Raw genomic sequence first — 27819 nt, 5'->3', positions numbered from 1 at the left:
TTAAAAACAAGTCCAAACTAAACATCTCAAACATTTTATTAAAAGCATGAGGGGACATATTCATGCCCTTAAAAGGAACATAAATACAAAATATCTTTATATATACAAATTATGGCAAAGACAAATCGAAGCGTACCGTGTAGTGTCTAAAAAAATGTTAATTCACAAAAAACATGAAGAGAATTTTTTAACCTTAGCTCCCAATGTGTTGTTTATCAAAGAGAGACGGACCAAACATAAAGCACTGTGGTACATGATCCATCCTGATTCACAATTCAGTATGTTTAAGGTTCATGTAAGCATTGAGGTACTACTTTTGATTAAAAAATTTAAAATAAAGCAAGCCACTGGGTAAGGTCAAATATTTTCGGTGCCATGATGCAGTCACTTTGTACAATAAATATTTTCAAGCCTTTAGCGAAAAAAACAAAAAGAAAAAGAAAAAAACCTTTCCTTTCCGCAGTTTGTAAGAAACAGGAAAGTGCACCAGGCCGTACCTGGATTTAATGGTGCAATTTAAAGTTTACCAAACAATATATCATGGTAACAATTAGGGTACAGGTTAGCATAACTTTGTTTGCAGAATTTGTGCAGAACAGAATGTAGGTATAATAAAAACCTTCAATTATTCTAGAAGAGGGGAAGCCTGTTTTCCCCAACAGACTGCACTCTTCATTTCACAGAGGTAATACTAGATTTTGGCCACCGAGAGGCAACATATAGTAGCAACACAGAGTTAGCATTGCTCATTGTGTTAGAATTTTCAAAATATGACAAACGTGTCTCATTTCTTATTTAATTTTTTTGCTTCTAAGTCTATTTAAGTAACAATAAAGGCAGTAAGTAGCAGTAGTCCATTATCAGAATTTTTTGAACACAAAGGGCAGCAGATAGCACCACTTTAAAAGCCAAGCAGAAACATAAACTGGAGATTAAATATCACACCATCATACTTTTGAGCCTGTGAAATGTTGCAGATTTTGTTTTGTTTTTTTGCTCAGTAACATTAGCACAGCATGTGAGATGCACTTTTTAAAGACATAGATTCGCATAAATTACATTTTTGTGGGAAACCAGACTTAAATCAGTGTTTTAATTTAACCAAATATTATCGTTTCGTGTGGATGGAATGCAGTTACCAATAATGGAGAAGTTCAAATTGACCAAAGCATTTTTTTTCCTAACACTGGGGGGGGTTTGTAATACTGTAAATAACAGCACATTTCTATGAGCAGTGGGGACCACGAAAATTGAATGATAAAAGCAGCATTGAGCACTTCAGATATATCTGTCTGAAATTTTCATTATCAGGTATGTTTTTAAGATCTTTGTGCAAATCTCCATTTTCTCTAATGTCAACACTGTTTCTATAAATAAGTCTTTATGACTTCCACTGTAACTATCTATATCAAATGTCCATATTATACAATGTGCTTCTAGAAGAAACACATCTGACACCCGTGAATACAATCTTGAGTCAGATTCTTTTTTTTTTTTTTTAAATGCTGATTAAGGCATTAGATTAAATATATATTTAATGTTTGTAATCATGTCACCCCCACACTTTCATTTTCCTCTTCTCTGCATCACCGAGGTTAAATTCTGCCTGTTTGCCATTATATTTACACACATTTAACATAATACACTGAGCAACATTTAACAGGGCAACATCTATTGCACATTGAATTTGTCTTGTTATTAAAAAGCTTGTTAGTTCACCCTTTAGTACTGTCCTTAAATGTTGGCTCATCCTTTCCTTTTTTCCTGCTTCCATTTTCTTTGACATGAAGCTTTATTCACCAAATCCTAGCTGGAAAATCCGCTAGCTGGCTCGGGACTTGGGGACGGAGGGCTGTCCTGGTCGTCTGTGGGCAGCTGGACGCGCTGCTCGTCCATACGCTTGGCCTGCACCCTCTGGATCAGACTGAAGAAGTCTTCATCAGGCACCGTAGGGGCATGGGGGCCCGCTTCTGGTGGGGAGCACCGCTGATCGTCAATTCTAGATGACTAGAATCAGAAAGAGCGCATACAGATTATTTAATATAGGATTCACATTTGCTAAAGAGGCAACCTACATAAACAATACAACAACCACATTTCAAAATTATGTGTGTGCTAATGTGTCATTACCTGGCACTTGATAAGCATGTTGAAGAAGTCATCACTGGGCTCTTGATGATCTCCCTCTCCCACCAGGTGACCCAGGTTGTTATGAGTAATCCTCAGGCCTGGGAGGTTACCAACATTAACGCGTTGGTCATCAAGACGTCGACTCTGAGAGCTGGCGATCAAATCAAACAGCTCCTCTGTCTGGGGGGAAGTGGTAATTGCAGGATCTAAAGAAAAAGGTGGGCGGAGATATCCCAGTGAGTGCAAATGATCTGGTAGATCCCAAACCTTTGCAGGGATTAGCATTCAGCAAGAACAGAGATGCCATAAAGAAAGCAGTTAATCCTAACATAGGACACAAAAGACATAAAAGGCGTATGCTGTCGTCAACAAACCTATCATCTCACTCAGGGATGACATGGAGGTTGCGGCGCCTTCTCTGTTGTCTCCATTCTGTGGCTCATCGAGGTGGCAGCGCTGGTCATCCATGCGGCTGCTCTGGAATTTGCTGAGGAGGTCAAAGAAGCAGTCTTCATCAGAGGGGTCACGGCCCAGCTTCTGCAACGAAAACAACAAATCTCTCACTTTAAGCACAAAGAGCGTCTGTCTTATCTGCCTAGTGCCTGTTTTCTCATTTTCTTATTTTTTGCTGCTCTGTCTGAAAAGATACTTCCTGAAAGTGAGGCAACTAAAGTATTTCAAGTGCACTTGATTATAATGAACTGCTCGTACATTAAAAAACCATTATGTGCAGGTGACTTAATTAAGCTCAATGCCATTAGGAGTTGCATAATGAGGATTTTCAAGATAGCCAGCTCGCGGAGGTGAAAAATAATCTGATTAACTCACAAGGGATGGCACTTCTGAAGAGACTACCTTGACCTACATACGGAATGTGATACAAGCACATAAAATGAGTATCATCTGAAGCAAGTCATATGGCCCAATGACCATCAACTAGTAAAATCAGATGGAAATCTTTAAAAAAAAAAATGTAGCAGCTGCCACAGAATTATTGAACTGTTAAACATCATTTTGTGTATCAGATCTAGTCAATGGGTCAGTCACATCGACTGAATGCCATTTTTGTGTTACACTGACTTCCCTGGAATCAGTCCTCCAGCAACAGCTTTCTGCTGTTTATTCTGAGATAACACCAAGAGGTTCTCTCGCTCATATCCTGCTGAATGATGCTTTTTTTTCTTTTAATTAAACACAACCAGAGTCTTGATAATACACACAAGTTTGCAAGTGAAGTGGATAATTTATGTGTGAAACAAATACCCCGCGCTAGCAAAGCAGATGTGGAATTTATTATGTTTGAACAATGCTGCTAAATATTGTGGCACTCGGGCTACAATATCATACCTCTGAAACAAAAGCTAATCTGCCAGACCGGATGGCAGCAGATGAAATGAGATGCTAACACCGTCTCAAATTAAAATTAAGCTGCTAATCCAGCGATCATCTGATGGAAAACTGCTAACAAACCAACTTTCACGCAACACATCACAAAGCCAAAGTGCTAGACTGAAAAGAGAAACAACTTTCAGCTGCATATTTCACAAAATATTAAACTACAATCGTGCAAAAGGGTGGTGGGCTGCACTTCGAAATAAACATTTGTGCATAAATGATCACACTTGCTGCATTAACTCTCTAGACCCTCTAGAGCTGGGAAAATATGTGCTATATAATACTGTACATTTGTCAGAATAATTTTGAAAAACTTGTTACTGGCCAGTAATTTTGAATTTAATCTATTTAAGTTTATAAATTAAAGCCTAATATCAATTCTTTTTTTCTCTTTTTTCTTTTTTAAAGTTTGGCTTTTCATATCTCAACATTGAACAATCGACAACATCCACTGCATTATATTTGTGACACAAAAGTGCCAGAGCAGGTTATTGGAAACTTGGGTCAATGGCACTAAAATCAACACAAGCTGATGGGGTCTTCCTTATAAAAGTTTTCTGGTTGCATTCCTCTCCCACGCGCAGCAAATATAATAGACTTGTTCCAAAATATGTTACAAATAATCTGTTTTGAACACCTTCAACACCGACTACTGAACAGAGCTCAAATCACTTTGCCTTACAGCAATATGTGAAGTAGGTCAGCAGACACCAGATTTCATGCATCTCTATTCTAAGAATCACGTGTTTTTCAACTTCTGCATTGAAAAAGTCAAACTGTTGTTTAAAATACACAAAAAGTTGTACTGTAGATCATAAAGAATCATCTTTTTTTCCCAACTCTGCAGTATTTGCTCAGTGAAAACAGTAAAATATCTTTACATGCAGTGCAAGACAAACACACTAACTGCAAATAAAGGCACGGTATCAAATGTGAAAAGAAAGTGAATACTCCCCGCTAAACCTTTGCGGGAAGCCGTTTTTCCAAGTTACAAAACAAAAAGTGAGACAACTTACCAGCAGCACTTCTTTGTCCTCTATCTACCCTTCTGTCTCATGTCTTTATGAGCTCTCTTTCTGTCTAGCGCTGTCCACACGTCTGGCTCACACCTCCTTCTCCCCTACTTTCACCCACCCCTTTACATCACTCTCTGCTTTCCTGCTGCTCCTACCCAACTACCTACCTCTAATTTCCTTGCATTCTCCTCTTCCAGACTTTTTTTAATCTCTACCAACCACTGCCGCCGCCGCCGCCGCCTCCTCTCTCTCTCTCTCCCTCTCCCCCTGTGTCTATCTTACTCTCTCTGTGCAGCTCTCCAGCAGGCCATTTTTGTCCTGTTCACTCACTGTGGGAAAACAACTCATTATGGAGAGCTGGGGGGGGGGGGGGGGGGGGGGGGGTTGACCCTATGGGGAGAGTAGCGCTTCTCTGATCAAGGTCACATTATCAGCTAAGAGGGAGGGCTGGTATGGACAAAGGGGAGGAGGGGGAGGCAGCAGGGGTAGAAAGATGGGTGGAGGAGTACAGTTATGAGTGAACTGCATGCGAGCACCCATTTCCATCAGAAGTCAACTACTCTCAAATGGCAAAAAACACCAATATCTTCACTTACTTCTTACAAACTCACATGACTAGGCTCTATAAACACACACCCAATGTGACTTAAAGCAGTTTCTGCTCTGTCTCTATGTGGATGCTGTCATTTGCTTCTCTGTATAGGCCAACTAATCAAGTAGGCCATATGGAAAGAACAAGAGAGAAAGGAACACGTGATGATGGTGAGAGAGGAAGAGAATAGACAGTAGGAGGGTGGGAGAGGTAAAGATATGTGTGTGCTTGCAGAGAGAGACTGGGAGTACTGTCAGACCGGGACAGTGAATGATAAAAGGAAGTTCTTCCTAAAGTATAGATAGGTGACAAAATTAAAGAAGGACCTGAATCACTGACCCCCAAAGTGAGGGGGATCTGGTGACTTTGATATGCTTTGGAGGGGGGCCTTTTGCTTGATGGTTTAGGTCTACTTCTCCCCTTAGAAAGAAGTGATTAACTTTATTCTATGATGAAATTTTTTAATCCTGATGGGAGAGGTTTCTTTCAGGGTTAACCTTCCCCTGTCTATAGAGTATGAAGAGGGAGGCCTTTGCCAGATTTCAACCAATGTAAGAAAAGCACTGCTTATTGAGTTCTGTGTCTTCTGTGTCGCCTGTCAGTGCATTTTTAAAAACTAGAAGGACACAGACACTGCAGACATCCCCCACAGCGAGCACTCAGATCAAACATCATAATGATTTATTCATGAACAAAGCGTAACACCAATCAACATACACACCATGTACTTAAACCACAAAGGAGTAACACTAAACATCACTGAAATCCCAATTAGACCCAACACTCTCTCATAGTCTAGACTGCTGGTGTGCATTGCATTCACCCTCTACCTAGGGCCCCTTTCTCAGGAGTTTTTCTACTGATATGTCATTGCAAACCGTCTGCTGGTTACTTAACAGGGAGGGAGTAAAGTTTGTCAGTCCTCAGTGGTCCATTAACAACCCGAGCCTCCAAGCATGGAGCTTGGCATGCCTGTTCACAAGCTACTGGTGAGGCTAAATTCGTGAAACAGTTTCCATTCAAGTGTCATTAAAACTTGGCCGGTACTTTTTGGGTAATCTCAACCCTATCAAGCAGGCGCAGCTGACACAAGTAACGAGTCGTCTGGTAATATTAAAAACTAAGCACGATGCAGCTTTTTCAACCGACTCGAGAGCTAAAGTTAGCTTATCTGCCTAGATACACTCGCTATGGCAAAATCAAATGTCAAACTGTATGCTGCAGATGTAGCATGAAAAAAAAAAAAAAAAAAAAAAAAAAAAAACAGAAACACGAAATGCTTAGCAACCGAAGCCGAGGACTTTATCAACTATGGTTTCATCAAAAATCAGCCATCCATTAACTTGTAGCAAAAACAAAGAAAAGTCGTAACATCTGCAGCTCACAGATACACAAAAGGTCTTAAACAGTCTTAATGCCAGATTTGAAAATAGGTATGACTCAAGATCACCCACATTTACTTCTGTACTTCTATTTCTACTTCGCTGTGATAAACTGTTATTCCCAAAGCCCTGTAATTTTCACTCTATTTTTTTTCGCATGTCAGATTACTAATAACAACAATTAGCAGTGCCACAGAAACAAGGCATGATTAGGTGCTGTGGTGAGTCAGACAGAACAGCTGTGGGGGCAAAAACATATCCATTAAGAATCTAGTTTATATTATTAACAGAGAAGTCACTTTTACACTGCAGAAGACATCTTTTACCAGAGTTATTTGAAATTAATGTATTTTCTCCCTCATTTTTCTCTTTAAAGCAGAAGCTACAATGAACAGAAAAGATAAGTAAGCGAAGTTAAGTGAAACATTCACTATCTCACAGTTATCTCGTGCTTTCTACAAAATTATCCCCACCTTTTCTCAGATGCACTGTAAGAGATTGCACTGAGGCTCAGGTGTATCTTAGAAATATGAAGCTGGTGAAATGAACACTCATAAGTCCATGTACAGTAAATGCCTTACAGTAAATGAGTGTCTGTGTTATACTGTAACAGAAATATCTACATTTTCTTGTTATTTCAAATCAGTCCATAAACAAAAATGTCTACTATGTCTATAAAACTTTTGTGTACAGTTTAAACAAACTGTTATTCAAGTGCTGGTAAAATCCTATAAGAAGGAAATCCTTGACATTTTAGGCTTCTTGAAACTGTAAAGCTTGAAATTAAATTTAAAGTTTTTTGTTTGCTGTTATCAGCAAAAAAAAAAGAAAAAAAGGGGGGGGGGGTTAAAAAAAAACCCAAAAAAAACCCCACAGGAACACACTTATACTTTAAGAATTTTCACATTGTATTCCATGAAATGGAGCTGGAATAACTACTGTTTAATTTTTGATACTTGTTGAAGATCAGGTTACGAGTGCAGTGACGTGGCAATAAGGATAAGGATATGATGTGAGGTCGGGAGTCGATAAGTATTTAATAAAAACAGCAACATTGAGGCCACTTACTGGCACTGGAGGTGGAACTTGCACAGTGATGTCATCAGTGTCCACGGGTGAGTCAAACCACAGCCTTTCCTCTGATGACTGGCTGTCAGAACAGCCTTTTCTTTTGCTAGGCTGCGACAGGTGACTCTTAGATCTCCTCGGTATACTTTCCAAGTCTTGGTTCTCACCATTCTGCATGAACAGAGCATGCTGTTAGAGGTGGATCACAATGTAGGCACATTTTCCTACAGTGGTTTAGAGACATGTTCAAATAATGGAAATCACCTTATCTGAAGAGTATTTCCACAGTTCTACACTGTCCATGCTGTTTCTCTTGGTGAATTTGGGTCTTGCTCCTACAGGAAAAAACCCCCCCAAATATTTAATAAAGCATTACATTGCATTACATTGCAATTTGGGGTTTTGATCACTTAGACAGTCTTGAATCCCATTTATGAGCCGATTTAAGCTTGCAATCTGCCCTTTGTTCATCTTTTATTTTCGCAGTAGGCTGTAATCTCGGTTGTGGTCCCATGATGTTCGGTGTGAATATGAGGCTTAGGCCGACCACTAGGCAAGCAAAGTGAATAAGAGTCTGTTTGCCAGTTCTGCTCCAAAGAGGGAAATGTAGGACATGGGTGTGAATTTCTGCCTGGAGGATAGTTTATGAAAGCAAATATCACAGAGAAGCCAGGAAAACTGTTCAGATATTACAGTTTCTACTCACTTTATTATACAAGGCTCTGACGTCTATGTGAGCTGGTGGACCATTTGAGGGGACTCAATAAAACATTGTTGTTACTCGAGGCCTTATATGGCTTACGGACAACCCATCCTCCTGGACCACTGAGAGTGAAACAAGTATCTTTGTCCTACCTTATAAATATGCACACACCACTTGTTTTCTGTCACATTTAGCCTCAGTGCAGATTTAACACACTGTCTCACCTGGAGTTTGTTTTGCATTTATAATTTTGTGCACACATAAAACATTCTAGTTAGCTTGCTCAGGCCCTCACATACCACACAGAACTTGTGCAGTATGTGTGGGCCTAATCGGATAAGAAAAGCATTTAAATGCACATTTACTAACTACTTCAACAAAGTTCAGAATGATTCTTGTTTTTACAAGAATGTTTTTGATTATATATGTAGTGCTTAACCATGACCTGTCATAATAACAACAAAACAGAAATATTTTAGAAATCTGTGAAAAAAAAAAAAAATTTAAATACAAATTTACTGAAGTGTATTTATGTGTATTTAAGTAACAAGTAACCAAATAATTTCATCACTAAAATTTTCTGTTTAAGAATGCAAGTTAAACAGGTGTGATTTGGCATCTTAAGCAAATATTTTTTCCAGCTTTTTTGTAAAAATTTGTGGATAATAGTAATAATAATAACAACGATGATGATGATTATTATTATTACATTTTAGCATTAAAAACAAAATTTTGATTACACAGTCTGCACATACTAGCAGATTAACCATTAAAGAAACATAAAAATGTATTAATTTAATGCAGATGTGGCATCAGCCTGAGCAACTGCTGCTGTACCAAATTTGTTAAGCACTGAGTCGAAAAGTGTAAAATACTTGCCTTTTTGTACATATATACACACACACATATATATATATATATATATATATATATACACACACACACACACACACACACACACACACACGGCCTGTATTTGTATAGCGCTTTACTTGGTCCCTAAGGACCCCAAAGCGCTTTACACTACATTCATTCACACACACATTCACACACTGGTGATGGCAAGCTACATTGTAGCCACAGCTGCCCTGGGGCGCACTGACAGAGGCGAGGCTGCCGGACACTGGCGCCACCGGGCCCTCTGACCACCACCAGTAGGCAACGGGTGAAGTGTCTTGCCCAAGGACACAACGACCGAGACTGTCCGAGCCGGGGCTCGAACTGGCAACCTTCCGATTACAAGACGAACTGCCAACTCTTGAGCCACATTCCACTGCTGTTCCATTTATTGTTTATGCATGCATATGTGTAAGAAGCATTTCCTCTCAGCCTTGGTTCGCGCCTTTTTTCTGTCAGCTGAAGAAACAGACAATGCAAACCACATGAGGACGTTCACACTACTTATCAGCGATAAGCAGTTTTATTTGGGGAGAAGCGATAGGGTAAATGCAGGAGAAAGGTCCTGTGTTCTGGATTGGTGCATTTATCTGTGAGAGAAGTTAGTATTTGCACATACTTTGAAAAGAAGAAGTACTGTCTTGTGTCTTCACACAATTGAGCAAAACAAGGAAGTTAATACTGAGCGTAAACAACAGCATGCTAACAAGCTACATGATACAGTTTGTGCTCTGACGTATTCCAGACACACACTTTGTTGAAAGAGATCATCTCAGTGGGACTTTTACCTGAAAGTACCTGACCAAACTAATCAACAAGTATATTTTTTAATATTTCTGAGCTATTTCTGTTTTGGGATCTTGTATTTATGTTACTAAGGCAGGTTGTTTTTCATGTTTTATCTACTGTGACGATAATTTCCCAACTTTCGAAATCAATAAAGTATATCCTAAACACAAAGTCTAGCATGACCACATTACCTTTCATGTAAAAAGCAAAGAAAAAAAATATTTCAGTGCTACCTTGCATCTCAAACTCTGAACTTGAGGGTGAAAGGTCGCTCTCAGTGACCCCCAGGGCCTCCATCAGCTGATCCACATTCATCCTGGCTGTCAGTTCACCATTTCTGTCTCCAATCTGCGGATGAAATCAGGGACAAAGAGACAAAAAATTACATGAAATGCAAGAGGTCTTTTTATATTATTGTGCTTGTAAAGATTTCTCACTTCTTTAGAGATTTCCAGGTGCTTTCTGGCATAGTAAAGCGCTTGTTTGTGGTTCCCTAAAGACACATATGCATTTCCCAGACTCCAACATGCACGGCCCTCTCCAACCCTATGAAAAAGTGAACGTACAACATTAAAAAAAAAACTGTTCCTGTGATCATTTGTTTGGTTTTCTTTCAATTTTTTTTAAACAATACCTATCTGTAAGCTCCTGCGCTATGTACAGGTGCTTGAGGTGATAGTCTATGGCCCTCTCATACTGCTGTAAAAGAGTGTAAGTGTTGCCCAGGCTGTAACACGCTTGAGCCTCCATCACCTGATCCCTCAGCTGCCTGGACAGTTGCAGAGTTTTCCTATAGGAAGGAAAATAATGGGATAAATAAGGGTTGGGAAAAAATGAAGAAAATAGAGGCTAACAAAGGAAGAATGCGAGAAACAGGGTACATGAATAAGAATGATGATTAAACAGCTACATAGCTATTTCACTACACGTATTTAAGCATTCATGAGATATTCTAAGTGGTTAAAATTGTTTCATTTCTCCTTCAATCCACTAGATGTCAGACTGCACTCTTTCCTCACCTGTAGTACTCTGTGGCTGTGTTGAACTGTCCCAGGAATATCAGGGCATTGCCTAAGTTACTGTAAGCTCGTCGTTCAGCTGCTTTGTCCCCGAATTCTTTGGCAATGGATAATCGCTGTAAATGATGACAGTAACAAGTTCACAAATCAAGACTTTTAATTTCAATTGTTAACTTTAATGATAAGAAGTTAAATCCTCCTTTCACCTTTCTTTACTTAGGTGCATTTGTTTTACTTGGTGCTCAGGCAGAGAGATTTTTCACAAGTTCATATTGGAAGCTCTGTAGGAAACCTTATTTCATAAGCAGAGGTGATGCTGCAGCACCGGTGCATCAAATCAGCTCCTCTGATTCTCTCCATAGGAAACCTCTCCTCTGCAGCATACTGATAGATTTGTAACAGGGAAGGAGGGGGACAAATCAGTTTCCCACTTGAGGAAAAACTTGGTTTTCAATAGAAACATGGAGGGCGGAAGCCTGAAGCCATGCTTCCCGCTGATTCACCAAGAAACCAATTTTGTCCTTTTTCTGTATGAGTAGCCATCAGTCTCTGCAAACTGTGCGCTAGGGCAGCTTTAGATGGATACCAAAGCACTGAAACACACACTTTTACACCACATTTACCTTGGTAAGACCAGCAAAAACATCTCTCAGGAACACCACCTGCTTCACTGACTGAAATTAAATGAACTGTACTCTACTCTGACTGAACTTAGAAGCTAAACGCTCAAGTCATGCAAATGTTTCTGATCTCATCTCAACATCAAAGCAAATTCGGTGCGGGCCACCTGTTTGCTTCTCAGGTGCATTTAACAGATAAAGGAGGCTAAAATAAAGAAAATGTAGTTTCACTCTATGCTGCAGTTCAAACATCCAGGATGTCAAGGCCACAACAGTAAGGACACAAGCCACCAAAACCACACCAGACAAGGCAAAACATATGTAAAACATTAGGTTCATCTTTTACATGATGTTGTGAAACAAATTTGGAAAATGAAAGAGCTTCATTCAAATCTTTGGGGTTTTTTTGCTCAGCCAGATGCAAATAACATTTGTTCATTAATTCATTTTATTTCTGTCTGAAAATACTGCAAAAATACTGCAAAACAAGCAATATTTTCCAAAAGCAAAGGGAAACAAGAAAAGAACAACTTTATCTCTGCAAAAAGGGCACATAATATAAACAAACGTATATGCAACTACGCTTTATTCCTTTTAGAATTATTATTTATCTATTTACAGTACTGTGCAAAAGTTTTAGGCAGGTGTGAAAAAATGCTATAAACAAAGAATGCTTTCAGAAATATAAATAATTGTTTATTGGCCCCAAATGTACTCTGCAGCAGGACAACAACCCCAAACACACAGCCAAAGTCATTAAGAACTATCTTCAGCGTAAAGAACAAGAAGTACTGGAAGTGATGGTATGGCTCCCACAGAGCCCTGACCACAACATCATCGAGTGTGTCTGGGATTACATGATTACAGGAAAAGGTGAGGAAGCCTACATTCACAGAAGATCTATGGTTAGTTCTCCAAGATGTTTGGAATAGCCTACCAGCCGAGATCTTTCAAAAACTGTGTGCAAGTGTACCTAGAAGAATTGAAGCTGTTTGGCCACACCAAGTATTGATTTGATTTAGATTTCTGCACAGTGAATGGTCCAAGCTGGAAAACTGCTCATATGAAATCATTATGGCTGATACCTCCCATCTCTGCATTACAGCAGTGCGATCTTGATACTTGTGGATGAAATGTGGATTTCTTACCTGACGGTGGAACTTTATAGCCTCCACAAAGTTACCCAGCAGGTAGTGGGTGTTGCCCAAGTTCCCGTAGGCTCTCCCCTGAGCAGCTCGGTCGCCAAGCTCTTTGACCAAACACAGGTTCATCCTACACATCCAGGCACACACATTTAGTTGTTATTGATTGTTGAACTTTTTTTTGCATTCCCATTTTTATGTGTAATCAACAGAATTAAGTCTACTATGCGAGGTATGACATGAGACAACAGCTAATTAATTGATGTTGATATAAAGCAATTACTACATTCATTATAGTTAGAAAGAAACCAAAAAAGTAAAATATTAATTCTTTTTTTTTTTTTTAAATGGGCTCTTTAAGTTACCCAGGAAGATGAGCTATGTTGCACACACTTCTATCTGTAAAATAGTGTTTTTTCAGTGTACCCTTTTTCTTATGTATTGGCCATATTTTCAGATATCATAGAAACACCAAATTGGCACTAACTGCATTTGGTTTCTTTTTAATGTCATTTACAGCCTGCCCGTGAACATTTCAGCCCATAATTTATAAAGAAATAAGATGATGTGTTGCAATATACTCAGTGTGTTGTACTTCTTGTGTTGAAAGACAACACTTCCTTTATCAAAGTTCAACTGAAGACTTTATGCTGTAAAACCTGCATTACAATAAGTTTAGGCCAGTTTAGCCCCAATTCAACCCTCTCAACATGTGGAGGAGAAACCTGGTCAAGGACCTCATCGTGTTTACCTGATTGGCACACATTATCTGGCAAATATGAAACATTTACAGGCCTCTTAAACCGTCCAAACTGTTTGCATACGTTGTGAGTGGCTAACTTATTTGCTCTTATCTTGGGATATTAATGACAAAGATCTTGTTAAAATAACAGCAGGAGAGTAGAAATTAAAATATTTGATAGTATGGTGAAAATAAAATGAAACCTTCATTATCACAGTGGTGGTACCAAGACTGTATTAAAACAGATTTAAAAAATCTTTTCAAAGTCACCCTCACCCCAGTCATAAAGACGGTAGCACAGTGAAGGCTGTGACGGTTGCTTTTAATCATCAGGGACTCAAAAGTAAATTCACTGTTACACACATGTACACTGTTATTCTGTTTAAAATGAGTAAGCAGCCAAACCAACTCTCGGCCACTACTTGACAAAAAAGGGAATTGACAATATTCAAAAATCATCAATAGCACCACAAAACGCAGCAACATTCGTAAGTCAGAGCTACTGACTACTGTGAGTCTGGTAGCTGTTCTATACATTCATTTGCTCTACAGGCATAAAACATACATACTCGTAAAATCCAGTAGCCCTTTGCAGTGTGTCTCTGACATCAGGAGGCAGGTCCCCTGGTTCCTGGGTGCAGCCCCATAACTGCTGTTTGCCCTTTGCGTGAAACACGTTCCCCATGTTATACAGTGCTCTGGCCTCTCCAACCTTCAGGACAGTGAAGAAACACAGGCTGCCACTATCTTTTTCATATTTGTGTTTGCGTTGGTTTGTTTGGATATCCAAATATATGTACGTAATCTTACCTTATCGCCCTGCTCTTGAGAAATGTCCAGATGTCTTTGGCAGCAGACAGCAGCCTCATCGAAACGCCCTAATACTTTTAAAGTGTTACCGAGGTTGCCGCTGGCCTTTCCTTCTCCAATTCGGTCTCCTATTGTTCTGTGGAGGAAAGACATCTTTGGTGATTAGTGGCAGAGTTAAAGACCAAGTTATTGCTCGGAGATCTTGCACCATTAGAATCAAAATCACTGCTTTTTTGAGACCCCACTAGTTAAACATTTAGATCAATCAGTGATCTACACAGCTTTTATTTTAAAAATAAATAAATAAAATAAAAAATACACAATAAGCTTGGTGTACCACAAACTAAATATCACTGCAATTAATATCTACAACAGACCGTATCTGATCGTTTTCTTCACCAGATGACACTAAAGTGAATCTCTGTGGAATCTGGGTTGCTCATCAGGCAAATCAAGGAAATCAAATGTCACTTTAAGGTTGTTGTTTTGTTTACTGTTTCTGTTTTCCAAGACTGTTTTTTCTGGACCTAAAATGACTATCCACATCAAGGAATTTGTAAGATATTCAGTCATATTGCTGCTATATTACCTTTATTCAACAACGGGCTATTGAACATAACTGATTCTCTTTATTTGTTATACATGTAAAGTTATGCACAACCCTAGAGAGTCACTGACAATGCATTATAAAACATAACAAGCACTAAATAGAGCACCATGTCCACTAATTACTTTAGGCTTAATCATGCATCGTTGAATCGGAACTTGTCAACACGATTAGTTCCTCTCTGGTTGCTATGGCCTACTTTCTCTATATGCTGGAAGTGAGAAATAATTTCCCCATTGTGTCGTTCTCCTTTTTTCACTTTCACACTTTGAAACTGAGCAACTAAAAGATGATATGCACTAAGTGCTTGCAGTTACTATATGCTCTTATGAACCTGCTACTACCACATTGTTTCATTATGTTATTGTCCTCTAGCAGGCAGCCCAGATGACCCACAGGAAGCCACGAGTTATCCATTTAGCTAATGAATAACCATTAAAATACTGTAACAACAGTTGCCTACTTCCGAGGACCAAGCCCCAGTGGCCCTGGTGAGACTGTAATGTAACAAGGTAAATCTCCCTAGGGTTCTTAATCAGTTCCCTGCAGGAGTACCAGCTGCACTAACTGCAGGAGACCAGATTACTCACAAGCTAAATATCCAGTTGGTATTTGTCAACTGTTACTATGTAAAAGTCTCCTCACTTTTTTTTTTAAATTTCTTTGTCTGAAATTCATGAAGGTCTCCATACATCAAATCATCTAAAGAAAAAAGGGTGGAAAGACTGTTTTCCTTTTGAACTGTGTGTACATCAAATAACAGAACGTAGCATATGATTCCTGCATACTGGTGCACAATCCTCTTATATGTCCGTGTGATGGATGCAGTATGCATGCAGGGTTTATTGATCTGTGTATAAGTTCCCTTATCGTAAAGATGCAGCTCTTCTCAGCTAAAGATGTGAAATTTATTAACTGTTTACTGTGCAGCAAACAGATTGTTGAATAAGACTCCCAAGCAGCTCAAAACAAGCAGCACAAAGCTGAGGTGAATGTTTTACTCATAGCTTGTGCACATTGCTCACCTTGCTAAGGTAAGGTCATGTCTATGGTATTCCAGGGCTTTGCCATACTCCTTAAGGTAGAAGTATGCATTGCCCAGCTGGCTGTAGATGGCACTGAGGGTCTTCAGGTCTTCTGTGCCGACCTTTACGGCTGCTTCGAAAAACGCTGTTCCCCCTTTGAAGTCCCCAGCCTTGCATAGCCGCTCTCCTTCCAAGGCCAATTCTAAGCACGAGGCCTCCATCCTGCAAGATACACACATACAATAAAGTCATGAAACTAATGAAATAAAAACATTAGCCCTATCACAGATTAGGACATACAGTAAACATGGATACCATTACAGTCGCAGTGAAATATACTTTCACAGAGAGGCAGTATCACCATGACAACAAGGTCTGTAATAATTTCTGTGGACTGTTGCCTTAGTAACTGAGTTTGAGCTCGAAGACGAACACCTTGAAAAGGTGATACACTTTTAACTGCTTAAATCAGTTAATAGCCTGATGTTCGAAGACGTGCCGTTCTCTTGCATGTTCTGAGATTTTCATGAGGATATGAAACAAAATGAGACAGAGACAGAGTGTCCCACCCACACCAGAGAGAAAACATTTGAAAAACAATATGGTTCTCTACTGACTGCAATCTGAGACAATGTCATCCATCCACTTCCTTAACTGCTTATCTACTTCAGGGCTGCGGCAGCTTAAAGCCTACCCCAGCTGTCTCTGATGAGAGCACGGGTACGCTCTGGATAGGATGCCAGACCTCTGCAGGGTTAATGCATGAAGTCTATGAAAATCTGGTATTTCTGGACAGCTAAAGGGGTTAGTATTTTGCCCTATGTCGCACTCCATGCCTTGAAGTTAACAATACTATGTTTTAGAGATTGAAGTTGGCTGCTGAGCTAAAATACAGCAAAACATCTGTGGTGTCCAGCCAGAACTCACTGTAAGCATACAACAAGGCTTCATGAGTGAGCTATATCCAGAAGTATACACCCTAAATGCATTGCATAATCCAGGATAAACAAGACCAGACAGTTTAGTAGTAACACTAAATTCCAGATAAAGTACTAGAATGTAGAGATAAGCAAGGATTATCCTTGCATCTAATCAAAAGGCTTTGCAAAAGGCTCCATTCAAAAGGTAAAGAGACGTACCATTTGCAGTTTTCTGCATTACAGCCTATTTACTGTCAAATCGAAGATGCGAATGCATCTGCCTTTCTGAGGCGAAAAGGATTTACTGTGACGTGAACAGTAATTTAAAGCAGCTATGTTCTACACTATGTTCTAGTCAGATTTCATAACATTGCCCTAAATATGGAATGCATATGTTCACCAAGGTCATTTTGGTTTGTAAAACCTTGACGGGTTACTTTTGAGTTTTGTTTTGTTTTTTTACAGTACCTGTGTTTTTGCTTGGTCCTTGTTTTGTCCACATACACCTGGAGCTCCAGAGGTAAAGGCTTTAGCATAGCTTGAGGTCGGGGTCCACAGTGGACAAGTCTACACACGGCTCTCTCTGCTCCAGTCAGAGGACAAGGCTCAGATGCCATGATGGTATTGTTAAATAAAACTAACTTTATCAGAAAGCTCTTAAATTAACTCTACAGAGTTAATTTAAGAACTATGCTTACAACTAAGAATTTCTCTCACACTTTAACAAACTGCGGTCTTATAAACTTTATATTTCCCAGCTTCAATAAAAACCACTATATCAGCAACATTACAACAAACCTGGACACACTCCAATTGTAAATTCTAACCACAGTCCAAAACCAGCCGAGAAAAATGTGTGTTTTTCAAGTCCTCAAGATCGCTCCAAAACTACACAGTGAAGCAACCTGCAGACAAAACAGTCCAGAGGGAATTTGAGATCATTCCACACGAACGTTGAGCTCCAAAACAAGTGAATTTCTAAGACGTCACAAGTTTACAAGTTTATGTTTTATTAATCCAGATGATTTTAATCAAATTAAGATATCCATTGTTGTTATGTAATTCAGTTCCCGCTACTCCCAACAGAAGACTGTGCTCATCTCTGATCCTCTTCAACTTCTCCTCAAGTCTGATCGGAGACCAGTTGTTCTATCAGGTTTTAAAAGAACAGGGGAGCATGATGACAGACCATTCTGGGCAAGAGTAGAGGAACAGTCAATGATTACAAAGTGAATACCTTACATCTAAGCTTGACCATTGCCCCAATGAGAGGCAGAGAGAAAGGATGAGAGAGACAGGGATGGCTAATCCAATGCCCTGCACCTCCTCAGTAGAGACAATACAGCACAGTGAGTGGCCTAAACAAATCCAACTACATGCTGACACTAGCATAAACATTATTAGGTCACCAACCGAGACAGATGACACTGTGAGTAAATAAGACCTAAGGGACGTATTAAGTAAACTTATTTTCACTAAAAAAGAAACACATGTTGCTTTTCTGTTTTTAATCTTTAGATTAATTTTATTTTAAAGCTATAAAAAACACTTTCTGCATGAAAATCTTGCCACTATGACACACATGTCCAACTGCTTTCAAAGCACAGAAAGCACAAGTACATTAACAAGTGCCCTACTTAACCAAGACAGTGTCACAGGGGCAGCAAGCAAAATACAAGCTAAATTAAGAATTTACAAGAGATCTCTTCACCACAGCGTTGTTTTCCCCTTTTATTAAATATCAGTCTATACAGTAACATGGAAATATACATAGGAATTTACATTTAAGTGGGGTTTTTTTCCTAAAAGTTTATTTTTGCCGTCTACATGTATACAATAAATGCTATTTTTGCCTTTTATGGCAAAATAACATGATAACTTTAATGCAAATAAATTACTTGTTAATGTTAATTCTCAGTGCACAATGTAATAAAGAGAATTCAATGATTTTGATTAGTTTCCCAGAAATCTTGCTTTCAGTATGCAATTCCGCCTGCAACTGGATACAAACTTTCATTGGAAAAAGCAAACAGGAAGAAAATGCTTATTTAATTTTTCATAGCTGAAGTGGAGGGCAGTGGAACAACCACTATAACTGTATAAACTTTATTAGGAAAAAAGAAGATGAAGAGAAGAATGAGTAGAAACCAAAACTAAAGCATGAATTTACACCAAAAGAGTGTTTATTCAGTGGAGCTCTACGGCTCAAGATCATTCAAAAGCTGGTGGCATTATTTTTACAAGATCCTTATATAACTCAACCCACTACAAGGGATTGGAAGTTCAGGATTGTCGGATATTTTGATAGTCATGAAGTCATATATATCTCTCTATACATATATATATATAGTTTGCAACCATAAGTCTTGTTCTCTTAAGGTAGACTGTGTATTTTGCTCGTGCCTGCTAGGAGGTGGCTCACTAGAAAGTACCCATTGTGAAATTAGATACTACTTTACAAACAGGAGAAACATGCAAAGCCGACCATCAAAGAGTCTTGGAACGTGCAATACTGAATTACAACAAAGTCATCAGCGGTCTAAAAATACAAATACTAACAGGGTGGCACAATGATGCAGTGGTTAGCACTGTCACCAGTCCATTTCTATTACCCAGTCTTGTTTAGAAAGTAAGGTTTTATGTGAAAACCTCGATGACATTGAAAAATCAAAAATGCATTAAATTAGCAAACTACTAACAATTAAATTGTGAAGTATTGTTGGTTGAGGTTCCACAGCTCTTTGTCTTTCAGCTAACATTAACAAATTTTACTGTTGTTGCAGAAAAACATGCTGCCAGAGCAAAAGCGGGACTCTCATCACCTTTTTGTATGGCTGGCAATAACAAACAAAAGTCCAGTCTCTGGAATGTGGATAATCTAGTTCCCACCATAGATAACAGTCCTTGAAAGTGTACAACTTTATTTTCTTGGTATACATAAAACAGCAACAGCTACTTCTTCAACAGTGGAGGAAAACTTGCCAGCTCTGTAGTCCTTGCGCCCTAAAATGATTTTTGCACTAGCCATAGCTAAACAACTTGCTTAAAGACAGACCGGCATCAGAATGTGCCAAGGCTACCCTTCAGTGCAAACAGGAAGGTTTAGCAGAGCCTAACAGCCATAGCCAGAGGGACAAAAGGCATAAGGTTGGTGCATATACAAAAGAATACAGAGGCGATTTATTTAAAGCTGATCAGTTATATCAGCGGCATGTCAAACTCACTGTGAACAGATACACACAAAAGCACAATTTTTGGAAGAGCATGCAAGCGGGCTGTCGCTATTACCGTGTTTTTCAGAAAATAAGGCACACTTAAAATCAATCTTTTGATTTTCTGAAAAATCGACAGTGCCCCTTATAATCCGGTGTGCCTTGTGTATGAATTCTGGTTGTGCTTACTAACCTCGAACCGATTTTATATGGTACACGGCGCTCGAAAATCTGTCAAAAAATGTTTTAGTACGAAGCTACGAAGGCGCACCGCTTGATGGATTGTCGGAGCATTATGGCTACCATAGTCGGGAGCCTCGCGGAGTAATACGTACTGTGCTTCAACATAATATTACCGTATTGTGTGTGTATAACCTTTTGTGGATATTATACATGTTATGCTCAGGATATGTCAGCCCATTAACACTGGAAATGCCTTTTGGTTAAACTGCCAGCAAGGAATTTGCATTAAAAAACAGCTGCTTGTTTCAGTGAAAATACACTGAGGGTTTTTGTGCACTAATAAAGTTGCAGAGTTATGGTCTCGAGTCAATTATATCTCAGTTATATCATTATCGCAAATTTTTAAATATATATGGCGATAAATATTTTTGGCCATATTGCCCTGCTCTACTGGTGTGCATGGTCTGAGGACGTTCTGGTGTACATTTGTTAATAACTTTGTAATGAGACAAATATGTGCGCATTTAATCACAGAGTGTTGACAAATTCAGGTAAGAAGATATTGATGTAGCACAGATTTGTGCATTAAATGTTTGAATGGACTGCTTATGCAGGGATTTGTGCATACAGAGTGTTTGTAAATAATGCTAAGAGTAGGTGGGAGATAGAGGCCAAAATGTTGATCTACCCAATCGTCAGTGCTATTGTGGTTGGATGAGAATTCAATTTATGGCTGGAAGTCACAGATGTGCAAGAATATGAGAAGAAAAACAAAAAGACAGCAAGTCTGGTCAGAGATGGTGACGGGGGCCTCAGTTTGTTAAAACACAGCCGAACAATAAAGGCTTGCATTGTAAAACTGTGGCTGTGGAAAAGGGTGTAGCCTTAATAATGCCTCGCAATATTTTTAAAAGCTTGAGCAAAATCCAAACTCTGCAGTTGTAAAGTTGGAAGTCAACACATCCTCACTCACTTTAATCAAAGTCTACAAACTAAACTTCAAGAGGCAGCCTGCGGGCTGACTCACACACAAAAAAGAAAGAATAGAGGGGGGAAAAAAGTTGAAGCAAACAAAGAGCAAAATTTCATGGCAGGATTTCCACAAAGTGACATTCACTCTTGCCATCGTTGCGGTCAGAGTAAGAAGAATTTGTGCCGAACAGTCGGCCATTCTCTCCTCTTATTACCCCCTCTAATTGTTCTGTTTGGGAGACACTCATCTCATAATAGCCTGCTTGTGGTCTAACAGAGACAAACTCCCAGCGCTGTTACCATGGCATCAAGAAGTACATGTAGAACACTGGGCAGGTTTCAAGAGTAAGTAAGAGAGGCAGAAGTGAGGTTAGAGTGAAACAATGTCAGTGGAAAACAGTATAATGCCAATAATAAATATTTGTCAAATAATTAATTATAACCTATATAAATGTGAAATAATGCTTCATCATTATAGTAAGGCTAAAGCGTAAATGCAAGTTTAAAAAAGTTCAGAAGACAAAGTCGGGGAGTAAAGATGAGACATCCAAATGTTTACGTTGGTGGAAGTTTATGGAAAGGTGACCTTCAACACATAAACTGGTCATGGCTACACAATGCCTACAAAGATGGGGACAATGCGCAGTAGCTCAGATGTTAAGCTTGAGTTGTAAGTCTAGACTAAATGTACACTGTAGGTGCACTGGAGCAGCACGCCTGGCTTACGCCATAGCCTGAGCTGTAGCTTTATGTGCAGCTCCCCCGGAAATGTAAGCATACACAACTATCACAGTACTGTAACAACTATTACTGGTCCATCTGGAATTTATGATTTAAACAGAGCATATTGATATGTGCAAAGATACTGCCTCTGTGCAACAAAATGTAATACCTAACAGACTGTGATTGTACCTAGCTTACATTCACAATAGCTGTTATGCTGCCAATAAGTTCTACCAACCTTTGCATAGACTCGCCTGGTTCTGACATCTTCTTCCTTTTCCTCGTTGCACAATATTCAGTAAAAGCAAGCGTTGAACATTTACTACTAGCTCTAAATCCAACAAGGTCACCCTCACTTTCAGACACCACTGTTTCCTGACCACATAAAAAAAAATAAAAAAATAAAAAAAAAACCTCAGTGGCCAAATCGAGTGTAATGTTACTTCAGGTAATCGCTCAGCAGATCAGCTGACCTCAGTGTCTGCTCACAGCTGATAGCGCAGCTGATTCACTTCTGTACATTCAAAGCATGCCCACCTCCAAGCTGTGTCTGACTTCATCAGTGTCACATCTGCTGTCTTCGATCATGTGTTGGCTCTTGCTGCTGCTCTCCTGGTACAGAGCAGAGCCCGGAGGACATTTAAAAAGCTATTCAACACTCATACCTGAGATTCTTATCAGGCATGTAGTTGGGAAAGCAGTAAACCCATTAGGATACACGCTGCTTCGGAGTAGTATTTAATTACAACTGGTATGTGACATCTCAACCAATTAATGGACAGCAATCTAATTTACTTGGATTTTATTTCATCATTAAAATCAGTTATACTTTTGTTTTAGCTGATTTAATTCAATTCATTGATTTTTATTTCATTTTTAAAAGGCCTATACTTCCAACACTGTGAATCTTGGTTAAGCTAAGAAACCGTGCACTCAGTAATCCAGCCATAATTACAGAGTGCCATGGCTAGTTGTCAGGGAAACCAAAGAGAAACTCTCTAGGAATGCTTTCCTTCCTCAGTGCATGTCACTTTCAGTTAAAGCTAGGCTCTCTCCTCCTCTCCTTTGTCTAAGTCTCTTGTGAAGCTGCATTTTTACTCTCTGCGTGTTCTGTTTTCTAGAGCCAGGTTGAATAATGCTACTTACACACACGCACACACTGTAGGCCATACGAAGTGAACCAAGTGCTGCAGGGGCCATGAAAACAAAGCAATGACCACGGGCAATGATGTTAGTCAATCTGAGATGAACTTCAGTTAGTAACTACTGTCATTACTGACAGAAAGACAGGCTAAATTTAAAGATTTCAGAGTAAATCCCTTTCTCTCGCTTGCTTTTTTACAACTTCAACAGATTGTCAGACACAAAGTCACAATTATACAGTCAAATCATTTGTTACACGGCAACAGGTGCTGAGTCAGACATTTGTAATTTAAGTATTAGTAAACGTTTGAGTTTTCAGTCGCAGAAATCTAGTATAGGTTCAGGGAAAATACCATTACATGAAGTTTATGGAAAAACAACAGTACTATTCAGTTATTTCCAAAGCTTACAAAACTGCAGCAAATAGTTGTTTTTGAGGGTTTAATTCAAAGTGCTTTGGTACTGAAAGAGCTTGCGTAAGTCTTGTCTTATTTTTTTTTTAGATTTATTTATTGAATTAATACTAATTATATTTTGTGGCATTTTTTGTTGTTGTTTCTTTAAAAAAAAAAAAAAGATATAAAGATTGTTTTGTTCTCCTCAATCATCACACACACACACACACACACACAAGTGGACAAATAGGCTTTAAAATACTAATCTCTATAGCCGGACACGTTCTCATTTTAGGAAGAAAACAAAAGGATTTTACAGGATAGGTCAGTTGACAAATAAATCCTAAACATAACATCCCCTTTGTGCTTGCCTATGCTTTTTGGAGTTTAAAGATAATACACACACACTCACCAAACCGTCATGTACAAAGGTCATGTGTTGAGTTAAATAGAGGAAAACCTATCACAGCTCTAATAGCAGTCCTACCCACCCCGTGTGTGTGTCTATGAATCTTGTGTTTATGTTGGCAGAGCATATGATAACCTTGCAGGGTTTGTGAATGTCACTCCTGCAGCTTGACAATAGTAAGTTTAATTGTTGTTTTCTTAAAGTATCTAACATAATCACTTAAGATATATATTACATATCCCTTAAATTCAAGGGAATAAGGTATCAACTTAAAGTATACAAGCATGATTTGACTTTATATATAAACATGCCTGCCCGCCCCCCCCCAGCTCTCTGGGCAATGTTACCATAAACGTGTTTAATGTAGGATTCTTCTGATATTCACAGTGATTAATGATAGTTTTGTCCAATGCATGACACTGGACAAACAGTAAATGTCAAAATTATATGATAAGTGGTGCTGAATCACATGGATGATGAGACATCACATTCCTCATAAGCAAATGGATCATCTGAGATGAAATAGAGATGATTAATCATAAATCACAAGCAACATAACATATGCTCAAGTTTTGTCAAACTTAACTAAAGTTCGGTAACACTGTCCTTATTGAGTTCTTCATAATGCAAAAAACTAATAAATACTCTCACTGCCTGGCCATGGAGGACACAGTCAAATGTTATGCTAATTAAGAGGCAAATGGTGCAATTATACATATTTCTGATGATCATCAAAGATGATTAAAAGAAACTACAAATGAAACTGAACGAGGCTGTGATATTTGTATGTAAATACTGGTTTTTAACTAGTAACGCTCTAAGAGCCAGTCTATGTGCATTTGGGTTTAGGTCCATCACCCTTCAAGGTGAAGTTCAGCACCCACATGGCACCTTAAGAACCATGCGCACTGTCAGCTTGTCCACCCTTTAGCCAGACTCCCCTTGTTACACCGCGTCTGCATCTTATGAGGCTCCTCTCAGTCTGTACATTCCAGCCACAGCCGCTCAGTGACCCGAGCCAGGAATGAGGCTTGGAGCTGGGCTCTGGCTGCAGCTGTGGCTGGGTCTTGAGCTCTTTAAATCTGTGAAAGCTGGCTGGTCAAGCTCCCCCTGCCCAGTTCCTCCTTAGTAAGCAAAGCTGTGAGCTGGCAGCCCTTGCTATTCTCTCTCTCAATCGTCTTACTTGTCTCTTTTTCGGCAGTCAAGGACGTGTTACGGAGCTGACCCCCCTTATGGTATACCGATGTACTCCCGAGGCTTCCTACCTTGAGTGCAGCCTCTTGCTGGCCAGATCCTGGTCCACACCGTTAGTAGCCGAATGAGCCATAACCTGGCTTGCTCGCTCCCGTTATGAGGGCCCTTCGCTGTATACTCCAGAGGCAGCTAGCTCTTGTTTCTTGAGACCACCCTCCCTCTCGTTCTTCCCCCACTGTCCCCGTATCTCCCACTCTTCTTTCCTCATTCACCACAATAATGGCAGCAGCCGAGGAAGTGAGGTATTCTGCAAATACGCCAGAAAAAATCCAAGCCCCGCCCCCGAAATAACGTCACGTAGCTGCTCGTGGTGTCGCCGGTGAGAAAGGACGACAGGCTAATTTCACATTTAAAAAAAGAAATAATTAAATAATAAATATTATATTAACAGTACTTTTATTAAATTAATTCCCCACCCATAAAAAGACCTAAATGTACCAAATCTTCTCTAGGCTGTTAGCGAGGGCAGCGGAAAGTAAATAGTCTTTCCTCAATCCCTGTACGACAGTTAATTACAAAAAAAAAAAGAATGTAAGCACAAAAATAAGCCGCTCACTCTCAAGTTCGCAGACACATATGCCCACTACGGACGAGTAGTCATCCCTGTCATACAGTTGTACTTTTTTCCAAGTACCCTGAAAGCAGGCATGCACAGTTCATCGCAGTCAAGCGGTGTCTTGGGGATGACGCGTAAATATGGGCGTGCCCTAATGTCTCCCAGAGATTTGCAGATCGGCGTCTACGTGTTTTAAATGTGTACTGTCAGCAGGGGGCAGTGTCAGCCGGCTCACAATGTTTGTGTTGCTCTTTGATTTAAATCAGTCTTTGCAGTGAGAAAGGCACAAGTCGCCTAACAAACTTATGAAACGCCAAGAGTGCCAATGTATCATTAAATGAAACAAATTACATGTGTCCTCAATTAATTACAGTAGGAAATAAATGAATTAATAATTTACAAAATAAATTAAATAGGTTATTAAATAGGTAAACGTACCATTTACTTGTTAAAATATAAATTAATTTCATTTTAAAACAATTTTGATTATTTTTACTATTTGATTTCATGGTTCCTGTGCTGCAGCCCATCATAAAATATTTTAACTGTCACTGCATCTCATTAACAGACCCTATCATCTCATTGGTTACCTTGTACACAGCATGTCAAGACAATTTAATCCCAGATAATGGACTGATGCAGTGTCACAGTCAGTTGAATTGGTGGTAGTATGAACTCGGAACAGCTAGGTATCCCAGAATCCCAGCAATTTGAAGAAAATCACCAATGGCAATGGTTGTGGAAAGTGCTCCAAACTGTAAGTAAAGTTTTGACAAACTGTTGTTTTTGTGTCACCAACTACACTTTCGAGATTGTTTTTAACCAGGAATGTAGTGGTGTGTTGTACTTGTTTATAACAGTTGATTTTCAGTTAAAAATAGAATTAAAGCCAGGAGGTTTTAACTAGGAGGATCTTTACCCGTTCAAGGATTGTTCCACAAGTCAGACTTGTTTCCTGTGGACACCACCACAACTTTTATGAGCACAATTTAAGTGTAACGAAAGGCCAGAGGGTGTCCATTTCCAGTGATTTTTTTTAATCATGTGGGGATCCACAAGCCATGATCTACAGCCCACCCTGTGATCATTGCAGTAAAAATAAAAGCATGGAGAGTTTCCAGTAATTTGGAGTGTTGTTCATGATTGGGTGAAAAGTGGAGCAGGAGACTTAAAGCATCTCGGGAAACCTGAGGACAATGGCCAGTGAGTTCATCTCTGCACCCACTACTGATACCAGAATAAGAAAGTGGATGGAAGAGTGGATGGATGGCTGGATGTATTTCATTCTCCTTCATCTGTATCATTAAATATGACTGAGGAAACCATTAAATATACTGCTGGTATGATGCCCCTTTTTTTCAGAAAACACAGAATAATAAATACAACGCAAAGAGTAGCTGCTAATTCTGCAAATACTCATGTTCCACAAAATATTTGTTCTGAATATGGAAAAAAATTCCATTTTTAATCCACAGCCATAAACAGGAAACAAAAAGTATTAGATTAAATTAAACTGATCACAACACTCATGCATAAGCCCATGGGGGTTATTTTTCTGTGCTTGATGGGAACTAACAATAGCAGCATACATACCTCTGTTAAATTACTTTGCTGCCAATGTCACAGATATAAAATATGATTGTTTTTCTCTTGTTATATGTGACGGTGTAGGTAAGAGCTGTATGGTTTTCATGCCAATCTTCAAAGTGCTAATAATACACTCGTACACTGGTGTTGCATAAGGTGTTGTGTTAAGCAGCTTAGAACAGTAAAATATTAGTTTTATTCTTGTCCAATGTATTTTGAATTTTTAAAACAAATTCCTCAACACTGCAAGCTTTTGTTGTTGTTATTTCATATCAAATATACAAAGATCGCTGCAAAAAAACTAAACCTTACCATAGGAGGGCAGCATTGTACTGGTGAAAGACAAGCAGGAATAAAGCTGGATTTATATCCCAAGGAAAACCAAGAATGCATGCAATTAAACAACAACTAAAAAACAGTGATCTTTAACATGGCTGAAGATATTTCAGCATAGTTAGACAGTTACTCTATATAATAAATATACTGCTGGCACAATAACACAGACTGATATTCAGTAGTAAGTCTGTG

At 39.1% G+C, this 27819-nt stretch overlaps 1 protein-coding gene across 2 annotated transcripts; it reads right to left on the bottom strand.

Annotated features, from left to right (window-relative positions):
- Nucleotides 1-18: 18 nt before the first annotated feature.
- Nucleotides 19-25437, bottom strand: gpsm1b (G protein signaling modulator 1b). 2 transcript variants are annotated; one of them, XM_063478437.1, is made up of 14 exons: nucleotides 25160-25437; nucleotides 15938-16159; nucleotides 14306-14441; nucleotides 14065-14207; nucleotides 12760-12883; nucleotides 10992-11107; nucleotides 10607-10762; nucleotides 10410-10518; nucleotides 10206-10320; nucleotides 7848-7918; nucleotides 7584-7754; nucleotides 2505-2667; nucleotides 2131-2336; nucleotides 19-2007 (listed from the first exon to the last, which is right to left on the bottom strand). In XM_063478437.1, exons 1-14 carry the CDS (start codon nucleotides 25219-25221, stop codon nucleotides 1807-1809), a joined length of 1995 nt encoding a protein of 664 aa, XP_063334507.1. In that variant the 5' UTR covers nucleotides 25222-25437; the 3' UTR covers nucleotides 19-1806. The 2 variants fall into 2 exon arrangements, with proteins under 2 accessions (XP_063334507.1, XP_063334506.1); XM_063478436.1 differs by lacking the exon at nucleotides 25160-25437 and adding an exon at nucleotides 17326-18152.
- Between the last annotated feature and the right edge of the window lie 2382 nt (nucleotides 25438-27819).

This window comes from Pelmatolapia mariae, linkage group LG7 (genome assembly GCF_036321145.2).
Source record: "Pelmatolapia mariae isolate MD_Pm_ZW linkage group LG7, Pm_UMD_F_2, whole genome shotgun sequence".
NCBI classification, from domain to species: Eukaryota; Metazoa; Chordata; class Actinopteri; order Cichliformes; family Cichlidae; genus Pelmatolapia; species Pelmatolapia mariae.
The sequence above is the reverse complement of the archived record's forward strand: the minus strand, read 5'-3'. Positions and strand labels throughout refer to the sequence as shown.

What these genes read in the sequence shown, in the direction of transcription:
- gpsm1b (XM_063478436.1), bottom strand. Translation starts at nt 17,474, where the DNA reads ATGGCATCTGAGCCTTGTCCTCTGACTGGAGCAGAGAGAGCCGTGTGT. An exon ending in ACAGCCACAGAGTACTACAG is followed by an intron (nt 10,763 to 10,991) that starts GTGAGGAAAGAG and finishes TCCTTCCTATAG; the next exon opens with GAAAACTCTGCAACTGTCCA. An exon ending in AAGTTCCACCTCCAGTGCCA is followed by an intron (nt 2,668 to 7,583) that starts GTAAGTGGCCTC and finishes TTTTCGTTGCAG; the next exon opens with AAGCTGGGCCGTGACCCCTC.